Source organism: Phoxinus phoxinus, assembly GCF_949152265.1.
Source record: "Phoxinus phoxinus genome assembly, chromosome: 6".
In the NCBI taxonomy this organism is placed as follows: Eukaryota; Metazoa; Chordata; class Actinopteri; order Cypriniformes; family Leuciscidae; genus Phoxinus; species Phoxinus phoxinus.
The window spans coordinates 1,651,406-1,667,524 of record NC_136881.1 but is presented as its reverse complement, the minus strand read 5'-3'; the positions used below and the strand labels follow the sequence as shown (position 1 = coordinate 1,667,524).

Below are 16,119 nucleotides of genomic sequence, written 5' to 3'. Positions count from 1 at the left end.
ATAAGATTTTAGTCGACTAAAATAGAATGGGTTTAGTTCAATTGTAATGCATTAATTTCGAATTTCTCTAAAATTTCCAAACCCATTATATTCCCGTAGAAAACATCTATTAACCTGTTAAATAATTTTTCAAGTTTGAACATGCAACACAGACACAGATTTAGCACTGTGACACAAAATAATATCTTAAACGTCTAAAGTAGAACAGTCTTTTTTTTCCTCCAATGAATGATTATACAGTCTTTAACTTACATACATCATACTTTATTCTTTCAAGCAGATATATTTATTTGTATAAATTAAATATAAATAATCCTTATTAAAGCTATTAAACGGCAGTGAATGCTTTTCTCTTTTTATTTTGTTGTTTGATCAATATTAAGTGTACAGAAGGCATTAGGTTTATTACGCACTGTCACTTTAAGACCGTGTGTGTGTGTGTGTGTGTGTGTGTGTTCAGGAGGAGAGACCGCAGAGATGCCGGGTGTGTACGGCCCCGGCGAGTACGATCTGGCGGGCTTCTGCGTGGGGGCCGTGGAGCGCGGGGCCGTCCTGCCCAGGCTCCGGGACATCACTGAGGGAGACCTGCTCATCGGCGTGGCCTCGTCGGGGCTCCACAGCAACGGCTTCAGTCTCGTGCGGAAGGTCCTGGAGCGGCTCGACCTGCAGTACGGCACGCCGGCCCCGTTCGGGCCCCCGGGACAGAGCATCGGTATGACGGATCAGGGATAATGAGATACCATAATCTTTATTGTTATTGTATACACTGAGTGTGTCGAGTCCTCACGTCTGCACTGTGGTTTGAAGGTGACGTTCTGCTCACGCCCACCAAGATCTACAGCCGTTTGCTTCAGCCAATCCTGCGCAGCGGAGCCGTGAAGGCCTACGCCCACATCACCGGAGGCGGGCTCTTGGAGAACATCCCGCGCGTTCTCCCGCCAGAGCTGGCAGTGGACCTCGGTGAGCAACGACCAGTCACAGTTTGCCGGGGAAAAGGAGCTTTTTTTTGCATAAATTAAAAATAAATACATAAAAATAAAATTAAAATAAAATGATTACTGAATTTATATTCTTTTATCATATAATTAGTATAATGATAAACTTTATATATCAATCACTGAGCAAAAATAAGTCAGGGTTTGTTATTAAAACTTCAATAAATTATATATATATAAAAAAATTGTTGCACAATTGAATCGGCAAAATAAAAAAATAACACTTGATTACTATTTTTCTTTTTTTATAACACTTGATTACTATTAAATATTATAATGATAAACGTATGTCAATCACAGAGAGCCACAATAAGTTGTACCGCAATTAAAATTGTAATATAAATAATGTTAAAGAATCGGATTTTATTTACAATTTAACATGCTAAATAAAAGTATACTAACTGAATTTATTCTGTTCTCATAAAATTAAATAATAAACTGCATATATAAATCACAGAGAGCAAGAATAAGTTGCGGTTTGTAATTAAATTTGCAACAAAAAAATGTAAAATAGTGATACTTATTTTTTTATAAATACAATTATTTGAAAAAATGGCAATCAAATATGCAAAGTGGAAAAAAAATAACTGATTATATTCTTGCTTTCAGAGACTGATAAATGCAGTTTATGTTCAAATTAATTTTTTACAATTTAATTATGAAAAGAATCAAAATTATTCACTTTATTCTGAGATTATAAAAATGAGTCTAAAATATATATATATATTTTTAATGTATAATTATACTGTATCTTTATATATTTAGTATTAAAGAATAAGTGTATTTATTTTCGGAAAGGTTTGATGCGTTGTAATATTTAATATTTGTAATATTTTCTCATATGGTATTCTCATGGTCTCAGACGCGACGCGCTGGAGGATCCCGAGTGTGTTCTCGTGGCTGTGTGTTCACGGGTGTGTGTCGGAGGAGGAGATGAGCCGCACCTTTAACCTCGGCCTGGGGGCCGTGCTCGTGGTCAGCAGACCTGAGGGCCAACGGGTGCTGAGGCTCCTGAGGGCCCGAGAGGAGGCCTGGGTCATCGGGTCACTCGCTCACAGACAACCGGGTCAGAACACACACACACACACACACACACACACACAGCAGACCTGAGGGCCAACGAGTGCTGAGGCTCCTGAGGGCCCGAGAGGAGGCCTGGGTCATCGGGTCACTCGCTCACAGACAACCCGGTCAGAACACACACACACACACACACACACACACACACACACACACACACACACACACACACACACACACACACACACACACACACACACACACACACACACACACACAGCAGACCTAAAGGCCAACGAGTGCTGAGGCTCCTGAGGGCCCGAGAGGAGGCCTGGGTCATCGGGTCACTCGCGCACAGACAACCGGGTCAGAACACACACACACACACACAGCAGACCTGAGGGCCAACGAGTGCTGAGGCTCTTGAGGGCCCGAGAGGAGGCCTGGGTCATCGGGTCACTCGCGCACAGACAACCGGGTCAGAACACACTCCACACACACACACACAACACACAACACACACACACACACACACACACACACACACACACACACAGCGACCTGAGGGCCAACGAGTGCTGAGGCTCCTGAGGGCCCGAGAGGAGGCCTGGGTCATCGGGTCACTCGCGCACAGACAACCCGGTCAGAACACACTCCACACACACACACACACACACACACACACACACACACACACACACACACACACACAACACACACACACACACACACACACACACACACACACACACACACACACACACACACACACACATACAGGATCTGAGTGTGTGTGTGTTTCTGCTGCTGTTGAACGCGCAGGTTCGGAGTGTGTGGTGATCCGGAACCTGGAGCGGAGTCTGAAGGAGAGTCCGGGTCGCTCTCCCGACACCAGCGCTCTGCAGAACGGGGAGCAGTCGTCGCGCAAGCGGACCCGAGTGGCCGTGCTGATCTCGGGAACCGGTGCGTGTGCCTTAAGTTACTTTGTAAAGAGTCGACAAACGTTGTTCTCCTGCATCATATGCTTCCGTTATCCAGGTTTAGCACTTACTTTACCAATAAAAACAAAACATATTAGTCATTTTTGCTTATGGTTTCACTGAATCATCGAAGATCAAAAGCAAGTACTTTGGTCAATAAAGTAAGATTTAAAAGCATAAACACTTTTTATTTAACATTACACTTTAGGAGGTTTGCATAGTATTCTGATTTTACATTTCACTGATTTTATGATTGAATATATTATTTTTTATGTGCAAGTGAGATGAGTAAATGTCTGCTCACATTTAGCCTAGAAGTACAATAACCATCATGTTTACACACACACACACACACACACACACACACACACACACACACACACACACACACACACACACACACACACACACACATAATGCACTTCGATTTGTCTCAACATGAGGACAGGAGAGCTGTCAGGCAATAAATGGGAAAACTAAGTAACTTTGCGCGTGTGTGTGTGTGTGTGTGTGTGTGTGTGACAGGAACGAACCTGCAGGCGCTGATGGAGCAGGTGAAGAAACCGTCGAGCTCGGCGGAGATCGTGGTGGTCATCTCCAACAGACCGGGCGTCACCGGGTTAAAGAGGGCGTCTATGGCCGGCATTCAGACACGGGTTTGTCTAATATATATATTTATTAATCTCTGTAGACACATCCATATAACACTGTCCTCACCAGACGTGACGGATGAAGGAACGAGCCACACTTTTAAATCTTAGTTTAGAGGTGTGCGATACTCACACAAAACTGTAGTTCAATATTTTTTGTGATTATGTCGAAAACGATAGTTATAGACGATACACGAGTGTTGTGTGCTGACTCGTGAAGATTTTAATATTCTTCATATTTTGAGTTCACATCAGTGACGAAATTAACTTTTTCAGTAAGGCTGATATTGAAATATTGATATTGACCTCCTAAAATTGATTTCCAGGGGATTTATACCTTTTTTAAGTGCAATTTTTACTACTACTAAATAATTATTACATTACATAAAAAGTCAGTTATGACCGAAGTCATCGTTTTGACTTGTTAGTATTATCATTATGACTTTTTAATATAATTTACTTTTTAATGTCAATCATTACTTAGTATCATCATGACTTGTCTCATAATTATGAATTTTTCTCATAATATAATTTTTTACTTTTTATCTCATAATTATGACACTCAAAATGTCATAATTTATATAATCTCATAATTGACTTAGTACGCCAGGATTGCCTTTTTATCTCATAATTTGGAATTTTTCTCACAATAATGACTTAAAGTCCTAATGAGTTGGTCAAAATTATGACATCTCATAATTATGAATTTAGTCATAATTATAAAATACAAAGTCAATTATGACAAATTATGTCATCATTGAGTTTTGATCTCATAATTTTGACTTTTTATGTCATAATAACTGATTTCCCAAATTGTTTATTTCTTATGTGGCAGAAATGGGTTTCATAGAAATGAAAACGGTAATCAAAATCAGTTTTACAAGCTACAATTGCGTAAATAATGTTAGGAGATTGTTTTAAAATAAGATTTTGAATATCAAAATAAAAAAAAATTATATAATAATTTAAAGATGAAAATACAACTGCCAGTTGGTTTTAATGAGTGAGTTATTCACTGAACCGGTTTATTCAAACTTCTGATTCATTCAGGAACGAAGCAAGCGACTCTCTTCTTGAATGAATAATTGATTCGTTCAGAAACGCTGATTCGTGTAGTAACGAGACATCGCTCGGAGACACACACCGCTTCTGTTGCACCTCGGCTTCATGTTGCCTACGGAAATTATTCCAAACAGACAATAGTGTCTAAAATATTAACTTTTTGTATGAAATCGATATCATATTTTCAGATATTTTGTAAAAACGGCACTCTTGCTGATGATTAAATTTCCCCACGAAAAAAAAAAACAAACAAACAGATGATTGCAACTTTATCTCACAATTCTGACTATGTATTGCAACGAGTTTATAACTTTTTCTCTTGTGTTTCTGACTTGCTCTATTGTCAGCTTCCACATCATTACAACATACGGTGAAACTGGACAAATTATAATATTGTTTATAAAAGTTGAGGGCCATTTCAAATGAATGAAAATGAAAGTTAATTTATTTCAGTAATTCAACTTAAAAGGTGAAACTAATATATTATATAGACTCATTACATGCAAAGTGAGATATTTCAAGCCTTTATTTGTTATAATTGTGATGATTATGGCTTACAGCTTATGAAAACCTTTTCACAATATTCTAATTTTGAATTTGGGGTTTTCATAATCTGTAAGTCATAATCATCACAATTATAACAAATAAAGGCTTGAAATATCTCACTTTGCATGTAACGAGTCTATATAATATATTAGTTTTAAGTTGAATTACTGAAATAAATGAACTTTTGCACCGTATTGATAGCGTTGGCGCTTGCAACGCTAAGGTCATGGGTTCGATTCTCAGGGAAAGCAGGAACTGATAAGAATGTAAATGTCTGTCTTGAAATGCAATGCAAGTTGCTTTGGATAAAAGCGTCTGCCGAATGCATAAATGTAAACGTGTATATTAATTCTGATATTCTGGTGTTGTCGGTCAGGTCGTGGATCATAAGCAGTACGGCAGCAGAGCCGAGTTCGACGGCACCATAGACCGGGTCCTGGAGGAGTTTGCGGTGGAGCTCGTGTGTCTGGCGGGATTCATGCGCATCCTCACGGGACCCTTCGTCAGGAAGTGGAGCGGTGAGTGTGTGAACATCAACACCAGGGGGCGCCATAACATCGTTTTACCCAATAATAAAGTAAACCCAATCCCATCATTAATGTTTGTAAAGAAACCTCATTGCTTAACTGGCTACTCTCAGACGACGACATCACTTCCTGTCGGCCACCGTAACTTCTGTTGGGTGCAATTCACAACCTCACCACTAGATGCCGATAAAACTTACACACTGCACCTTTAAAGTAAACTAAATAACTTTGATATTGTTGGTAATATTTCAAGATGAATTTGCAGCTCAGGTTTACTTGATTATCCATCATCATTTATTAGAAAAATTATGAGTATCAAATATGATCTTCAGGCTTTTGAGGAAGGTTTATTTGTTCATCTGTCAATCATCATTGTATTACACGTTTTAAAACTACAGAGCTTTAATCATAAAACTAAGCATTTAAATATCATCTTACTAAGACATTATTGGCAGATTCTGATATTTATATACATTTCATGCAAGTATCCGCTGCACTGTTTTGTACTTTCTGTCCATAATAATATCAGAATCTGCACCAAATTGCATAGTTTTTGCTTAGTTTGAGCCTCTGAATAAACTTAGTTTGTTCCTCCATATTCTCACAATATCAGAGTATATGAGCCATAAAAGCCTGATGTATCAAATATGATACAAAACATAAGACACTTGACATTTACATTTGGCATCCTGCTGTTTAAAGGGGTTTTACTAAATAATAACAGAAGTATATTGAGGCCAAGAAATATTTTTATTACTTGAAATAAAATAAACGCAAAAAAAAAAAAAAAAAATTGTTGTACTAAAATAACTACAATTTAAATAAAAATAATAAACTATTTGGACATTAAAAACAACAATATTACTACTTAAATGAAAATGAAAAAATAATGTGCTTAATGAAATGTTGACTTGAAATAAACAATAAAAACTATTTGGACATAGAATGAAAATGAGAATTGTATTACTTGAAGTAAAATAAACTGAAATAAAATATAAAAACTAATTTTAATTTAGTAACTTGATGTACTAAAATAAATAAAATAAAAATTTAACTAAAAATAAAAACAGTTTAGACATATTTTTAAAAAATCACTTAAATGGAACAAAAATAAAAACTAATTCAAAATAGTTAAAGACGAATAGTCTCTCAGTGATATTAAAATAACAGGACAGGAATAAAATGGTAAGAATGATGGAATATTTCTGAAATGTATTTTTTTTCATCTTTAAACTGTGTGTGTGTGTGTGTGTTCTCAGGGAAGATGCTGAACATCCACCCGTCGCTGCTGCCGTCCTTTAAAGGAGTGAATGCTCAGAAACAAGCGCTTCAGGCCGGCGTTCGGCTCACCGGCTGCACCGTTCACTTCGTGGCCGTACGTCTCTCACACACACCAGCGTTCTACAGTAACACCGATCACACACACCAGCGTTCTACAGTAACACCGATCACACACACCAGCGTTCTACAGTAACACTGATCACACACACCGGCGTTCTACAGTAACACCGATCACACACACCAGCGTTCTACAGTAACACCGATCACACACACCAGCGTTCTACAGTAACACCGATCACACACACCGGCGTTCTACAGTAACAGCGATCACACACACCGGCGTTCTACAGTAACACCGATCTCACACACACACCAGCGTTCTACAGTAACACCGATCACACACACCAGCGTTCTACAGTAACACCGATCACACACACCGGCGTTCTACAGTAACACCGATCACACACACCAGCGTTCTACAGTAACAGCGATCACACACACCGGCGTTCTACAGTAACAGCGATCACACACACCAGCGTTCTACAGTAACACCGATCACACACACCAGCGTTCTACAGTAACACCGATCACACACACCAGCGTTCTACAGTAACACTGATCACACACACCGGCGTTCTACAGTAACACCGATCACACACACCAGCGTTCTACAGTAACACCGATCACACACACCAGCGTTCTACAGTAACACCGATCACACACACCGGCGTTCTACAGTAACAGCGATCACACACACCGGCGTTCTACAGTAACACCGATCTCACACACACACCAGCGTTCTACAGTAACACCGATCACACACACCGGCGTTCTACAGTAACACCGATCACACACACCAGCGTTCTACAGTAACACCGATCACACACACCGGCGTTCTACAGTAACACCGATCACACACACCAGCGTTCTACAGTAACAGCGATCACACACACCGGCGTTCTACAGTAACAGCGATCACACACACCGGCGTTCTACAGTAACACCGATCACACACACCAGCGTTCTACAGTAACACCGATCACACACACCAGCGTTCTACAGTAACAGCGATCACACACACCGGCGTTCTACAGTAACAGCGATCACACACACCGGCGTTCTACAGTAACAGCGGTCACACACACCGGCGTTCTACAGTAACAGCGATCACACACACCGGCGCTCTACAGTAACACCGATCACACACACCGGCGTTCTACAGTAACAGCGATCACACACACCGGCGTTCTACAGTAACACCGATCTCACACACACACCAGCGTTCTACAGTAACACCGATCACACACACCAGCGTTCTACAGTAACACCGATCACACACACCAGCGTTCTACAGTAACACCGATCACACACACCGGCGTTCTACAGTAACACCGATCACACACACCAGCGTTCTACAGTAACAGCGATCACACACACCGGCGTTCTACAGTAACAGCGATCACACACACCGGCGTTCTACAGTAACAGCGGTCACACACACCGGCGTTCTACAGTAACAGCGATCACACACACCGGCGCTCTACAGTAACAGCGATCACACACACCAGCGTTCTACAGTAACAGCGATCACACACACCAGCGTTCTACAGTAACAGCGATCACACACACCGGCGTTCTACAGTAACAGCGATCACACACACCGGCGTTCTACAGTAACAGCGATCACACACACCGGCGTTCTACAGTAACAGCGATCACACACACCGGCGTTCTACAGTAACACCGATCACACACACCAGCGCTCTACAGTAACACCGATCACACACACCAGCGTTCTACAGTAACACCGATCACACACACCGGCGTTCTACAGTAACACCGATCACACACACCAGCGTTCTACAGTAACACCGATCACACACTCCAGCGCTCTACAGTAACACCGGTCACACACACCAGCGTTCTACAGTAACACCGATCTCACACACACCGGCGCTCTACAGTAACACCGATCACACACACCGGCGTTCTACAGTAACACCGATCACACACACCAGCGTTCTACAGTAACACCGGTCACACACACACCAGCGTTCTACAGTAACACCGATCACACACACACCAGCGTTCTACAGTAACACCGATCACACACACCGGCGCTCTACAGTAACACCGATCACACACTCCAGCGCTCTACAGTAACACCGATCACACACACCAGCGTTCTACAGTAACACCGATCACACACACCGGCGTTCTACAGTAACACCGATCACACACTCCAGCGCTCTACAGTAACACCGATCACACACACCGGCGCTCTACAGTAACACCGATCACACACACCGGCGTTCTACAGTAACAGCGATCTCACACACACCGGCGTTCTACAGTAACACCGATCACACACACCAGCGTTCTACAGTAACAGCGATCACACACACCGGCGTTCTACAGTAACAGCGATCTCACACACACCAGCGTTCTACAGTAACAGCGGTCACACACACCGGCGTTCTACAGTAACAGCGATCACACACACCAGCGCTCTACAGTAACACCGATCACACACACCAGCGTTCTACAGTAACACCGATCACACACACCGGCGTTCTACAGTAACACCGATCACACACACCAGCGTTCTACAGTAACACCGATCACACACTCCAGCGCTCTACAGTAACACCGGTCACACACACCAGCGTTCTACAGTAACACCGATCTCACACACACCGGCGCTCTACAGTAACACCGATCACACACACCGGCGTTCTACAGTAACACCGATCACACACACCAGCGTTCTACAGTAACACCGGTCACACACACACCAGCGTTCTACAGTAACACCGATCACACACACACCAGCGTTCTACAGTAACACCGATCACACACACCGGCGCTCTACAGTAACACCGATCACACACTCCAGCGCTCTACAGTAACACCGATCACACACACCAGCGTTCTACAGTAACACCGATCACACACACCGGCGTTCTACAGTAACACCGATCACACACTCCAGCGCTCTACAGTAACACCGATCACACACACCGGCGCTCTACAGTAACACCGATCACACACACCGGCGTTCTACAGTAACAGCGATCTCACACACACCGGCGTTCTACAGTAACACCGATCACACACACCAGCGTTCTACAGTAACAGCGATCACACACACCGGCGTTCTACAGTAACAGCGATCTCACACACACCAGCGTTCTACAGTAACAGCGGTCACACACACCGGCGTTCTACAGTAACGGCGATCACACACACCGGCGCTCTACAGTAACAGCGATCACACACACCAGCGTTCTACAGTAACAGCGATCACACACACCAGCGTTCTACAGTAACAGCGATCACACACACCGGCGTTCTACAGTAACAGCGATCACACACACCGGCGTTCTACAGTAACAGCGATCACACACACCGGCGTTCTACAGTAACACCGATCACACACACCGGCGTTCTACAGTAACACCGATCACACACACCAGCGCTCTACAGTAACACCGATCACACACACCAGCGTTCTACAGTAACACCGATCACACACACCGGCGTTCTACAGTAACACCGATCACACACACCAGCGTTCTACAGTAACACCGATCACACACTCCAGCGCTCTACAGTAACACCGGTCACACACACCGGCGTTCTACAGTAACACCGATCACACACACCGGCGCTCTACAGTAACACCGATCACACACACCGGCGTTCTACAGTAACACCGATCACACACTCCAGCGCTCTACAGTAACACCGATCACACACACCGGCGCTCTACAGTAACACCGATCACACACTCCAGCGCTCTACAGTAACACCGATCACACACACCGGCGCTCTACAGTAACACCGATCACACACACCAGCGTTCTACAGTAACACCGATCACACACACCGGCGTTCTACAGTAACACCGATCACACACTCCAGCGCTCTACAGTAACACCGATCACACACACCGGCGCTCTACAGTAACACCGATCACACACACCGGCGTTCTACAGTAACACCGATCACTCACACCAGCGTTCTACAGTAACACCGATCACACACACCGGCGCTCTACAGTAACACCGATCACACACACCGGCGTTCTACAGTAACACCGATCACACACACCAGCGTTCTACAGTAACACCGGTCACACACACACCAGCGTTCTACAGTAACACCGATCACACACACACCAGCGTTCTACAGTAACACCGATCACACACACCAGCGTTCTACAGTAACACCGATCACACACACCAGTGTTCTACAGTAACACCGATCACACACACCAGTGTTCTACAGTAACACCGATCACACACACCGGCGTTCTACAGTAACACCGATCACACACACCGGTGTTCTACAGTAACGCCGATCACACACACCAGCGTTCTACAGTAACACCGATCACACACACCAGCGTTCTACAGTAACACCGATCACACACACCAGCGTTCTACAGTAACACCGATCACACACACCGGCGTTCTACAGTAACACCGATCACACACACCAGTGTTCTACAGTAACACCGATCACACACACCAGCGTTCTACAGTAACACCGATCACACACACCAGCGCTCTACAGTAACACCGATCACACACACCGGCGCTCTACAGTAACACCGATCACACACACCAGTGTTCTACAGTAACACCGATCACACACACCAGCGTTCTACAGTAACACCGATCACACACACCGGCGTTCTACAGTAACACCGATCACTCACACCGGCGCTCTACAGTAACACCGATCACACACACCGGCGTTCTACAGTAACACCGATCACACACACCGGCGCTCTACAGTAACACCGATCACACACACCGGCGTTCTACAGTAACACCGATCACACACTCCAGCGCTCTACAGTAACACCGATCACACACACCGGCGCTCTACAGTAACACCGATCACACACTCCAGCGCTCTACAGTAACACCGATCACACACACCGGCGCTCTACAGTAACACCGATCACACACACCAGCGTTCTACAGTAACACCGATCACACACACCGGCGTTCTACAGTAACACCGATCACACACTCCAGCGCTCTACAGTAACACCGATCACACACACCGGCGCTCTACAGTAACACCGATCACACACACCGGCGTTCTACAGTAACACCGATCACTCACACCAGCGTTCTACAGTAACACCGATCACACACACCGGCGCTCTACAGTAACACCGATCACACACACCGGCGTTCTACAGTAACACCGATCACACACACCAGCGTTCTACAGTAACACCGGTCACACACACACCAGCGTTCTACAGTAACACCGATCACACACACACCAGCGTTCTACAGTAACACCGATCACACACACCAGCGTTCTACAGTAACACCGATCACACACACCAGTGTTCTACAGTAACACCGATCACACACACCAGTGTTCTACAGTAACACCGATCACACACACCGGCGTTCTACAGTAACACCGATCACACACACCGGTGTTCTACAGTAACGCCGATCACACACACCAGCGTTCTACAGTAACACCGATCACACACACCAGCGTTCTACAGTAACACCGATCACACACACCAGCGTTCTACAGTAACACCGATCACACACACCGGCGTTCTACAGTAACACCGATCACACACACCAGTGTTCTACAGTAACACCGATCACACACACCAGCGTTCTACAGTAACACCGATCACACACACCAGCGCTCTACAGTAACACCGATCACACACACCGGCGCTCTACAGTAACACCGATCACACACACCGGCGCTCTACAGTAACACCGATCACACACACCGGCGCTCTACAGTAACACCGATCACACACACCAGCGTTCTACAGTAACACCGATCACACACACCGGCGCTCTACAGTAACACCGGTCACACGCACACCAGCGTTCTACAGTAACACCGGTCACACGCACACCAGCGTTCTACAGTAACACCGATCACACACACCAGCGTTCTACAGTAACACCGATCACACACACCGGCGTTCTACAGTAACACCGATCACACACACCAGCGTTCTACAGTAACACCGATCACACACACCAGCGTTCTACAGTAACACCGATCACAAGAACTAATGCAGATTCAACCAGTCGTCACATTATTCGCAGCATCTTGTATTTTTGTCTTACTAAATGTTTTTTTTTTTTTTTTTATCCACAATAATAACTCTGTAGTTTTGTTAAACTCCCTCTCCTGTAGGAGGAAGTGGACGCGGGAGCGATCGTCGTTCAGGAGGCGGTTCCCATCCTGATGACTGACAGCGAGGACAGCCTATCAGAGCGCATCAGGGAGGCGGAGCATCGAGCCTTCCCAGCAGCCCTAGAGCTGGTGTCCAGCGGGGGCGTGAAGCTCAGAGACGACGGGAGGATCGTGTGGAGCCACAGCCTTCAGGGATAAACACACACACGCACACACACACACACGCACACAGACACACACACGCATGCTTCAGACTGTGATTCGTTACATTCCAGAGCTCTCTAGCGCAGAAGCTTTACTGTAGTGCCAGTGCCGAACCGTACTCAGATTGACTGGTGAAAATGATTAGTCATGTACAAGATTAACTTTATTCTCTGCATGTAACAGAACGAGGTCAATATTTGCTCTTGCCATTAAACTTGAACTAACTAGTGTGACTGTGTGTGTTGTTACTCTGGTGTTCATAAGTGTCATATTGTATACCTAGTGTAATAGGGCTAACTAGCTAAATAGCGGGGCTAGTTGTCACACTTGTTTTTAATACTTCCACACATGACGAAACTGTGTATTTACTAGTTGCCAATCAACACTATACAGAGGAAGATTATCACTGAACATTTATTTAACTATCAAAAATTACTTTATTTTTAATTATTTTAAAAATGCCATTATATGAAAAAGTTAATTATATTTTATTGACAAAATATTTTGTCTTGTATTTTTTTTATTTGATCAGATACCATTTTAATCTGTCAATGTTATAATGAATTCCACATAAGGGGCATGTTGTCACATTTCACTGTAAATCAAGAAAAAAGTATACACTGTATTAATGAAGCAAAACCACATTGTACGAGACACATGTGAAGGTTGAGATTTGATTAGCTTTTCAGGGATTAGATATAGTTAAACATTACATCATTATTCAGTGATTTATATTGTTCTTCAACTGACAGTCTAGCATCTGAATTTACAAATATATATAATATATATATATATATATATATATACACACACACATCACATCTCTTCCATACATTCACTTGTGAAAAGTTCTTAACTTCACACATGATGATTTGAGAAATCCTGTTTATTTTGTACATACAGAAATAGATTTTCAGTGCTAATTTATAAATATTTAAAGACTAAAAAGAGGTTTTTAATATGTATGGACTGCTGAACGGCCATCATTCTGATGTATTCAATAATATTGAAGTCTCCCTGCAGGGTATCTGCACATTTTTTAATGTCAAATTTAAGGCTTTTTAAGACCTGAAGAAATCAAAATTAATACCGTACATTAGGGGTTTGCAATATTAACAAAAATATATCTCGATATTTTCAAAGTTGTTGATAATAATTAGATGATATTTGACTGATGATTTTGTACTGGTACCATGGCTGGTTTAGGCCTGTTGTTGATAGCAGACTCACGCAGATATTCATATTTAACATTCTATCTATGCAGTGGTCAGTTCACAGTAGTGACTGAAATAAAACATTTTATTAAGGGGCAATATTTTCCACCTTAAATTGATTTCCAGGGGCATTTTCACCTAAATATGGAAATTATTTCTAAACGTATGTAGAGGTATGCATCACCTTTTATGTCAAATTCTAACATTCAAATTAAATTCTATTAGAATAAGACCGTACCACTGTCAAATTAAATCATTAAATTAAAAACCATCCTCACAGTGCAGAGGTGACACAGAAGCGGCATCCGAACTGGCATTACTATATTTACACTTAATTTGCAATTGCATAAATAAAGCTATTCAATATTTAAATATGAAATTATTTATAGTTTTAACATTTTAATTAAAGGGTGCTTTAAATATGCAACTAAACCCGCCAGTAGGTGGCAGTAAGTCACTGTCTTAATAAGCGAGTTGTTGGAGATTTATTCAACCGATTTGTTCAAATGGCCGATTCATTCATGAATCAAATGATTCGTTCAAAACGCAGATTTCAGTTTTTAAAAAAAGAATCGCTGTCTGTTGGACTACAGTTTCATTATGAAATTCTCGTCGGCGAAATAAAGGGGGAAACAAATAATATTGACAATATAAAAAGTAACACACAATGTTAACTTTATTGTTCATTTAACTGTTGTATAAAATAAATAGCACATTTGCAATTGTGCACAGGAAAACGGCACTCTTGCTCGTGATATTCTAATATAACAACATAATATGATATAAATATAATAAGACAAAAACTCATTTGGGGACATAACTGCACTGACACATCACGCAGTGAAAGCAAGCATGAGAGACAAACGCGATGTCGGCTCCACTCGCAGTGCCTCGTACGTAGTTAAAACAATGATTACAATATCATCATAGTTCATAGACAATCCTAAACACAAAGAATGAACTTACTATTGAACTGACATTAGGCTTGTTTGAGATGAGCAAAATCTGCGCAGAACCGATCACCGGTGATCAGCGCGAGATGCATGCCGGTTAGAAATGTGTCCGACTGCGTTCCGCCTGGCTCTGATGTCATGCTGACGTATGTCAAAAATCTCTCGCGAGCGCAAGGCACACCTGTCGGATTCTGCAGTTGCGCGCAGTTGCTCTCCACCGACTGCGCTGATCAAAAGCATGATGGGAAACGACTTGCTGACGACACAGCTTAATACTCATTGGTTTAAACAACCTTGACGTATTGTTCTCTTTTAAAATGTTTGAATTTAAAACTCTGATTTCGTGTTTTTATGTGTACAAATTATGTGTGAGTATTCCCAAACTCTCTGACAGTGCGATCTCTATGGATTATGTGATTATGTAATTTTTATCAAAAATATGCCTATAGGCTATAGGCTATATAACATGTCTGTAGCCTATTA

The 16,119-nt window shown here is 42.8% G+C and overlaps 1 protein-coding gene across 1 annotated transcript in view; it reads left to right on the top strand.

The window, feature by feature from the left end:
* The window catches only part of gart (phosphoribosylglycinamide formyltransferase), a 37,967-nt gene extending 24,268 nt beyond the window's left edge, over nt 1–13,699 (top strand). Inside the window, exons 16-23 of the mRNA XM_079615401.1 lie at nt 461–712; nt 808–960; nt 1,858–2,061; nt 2,838–2,978; nt 3,521–3,651; nt 5,630–5,771; nt 7,040–7,155; nt 13,266–13,699. Of these exons, the coding sequence (XP_079471527.1) occupies nt 461–712; nt 808–960; nt 1,858–2,061; nt 2,838–2,978; nt 3,521–3,651; nt 5,630–5,771; nt 7,040–7,155; nt 13,266–13,463 (1,337 nt within the window). The 3' untranslated portion in view covers nt 13,464–13,699. The remainder of the gene's footprint in view (nt 1–460; nt 713–807; nt 961–1,857; nt 2,062–2,837; nt 2,979–3,520; nt 3,652–5,629; nt 5,772–7,039; nt 7,156–13,265) is intronic.
* Nucleotides 13,700–16,119: the final 2,420 nt, after the last annotated feature.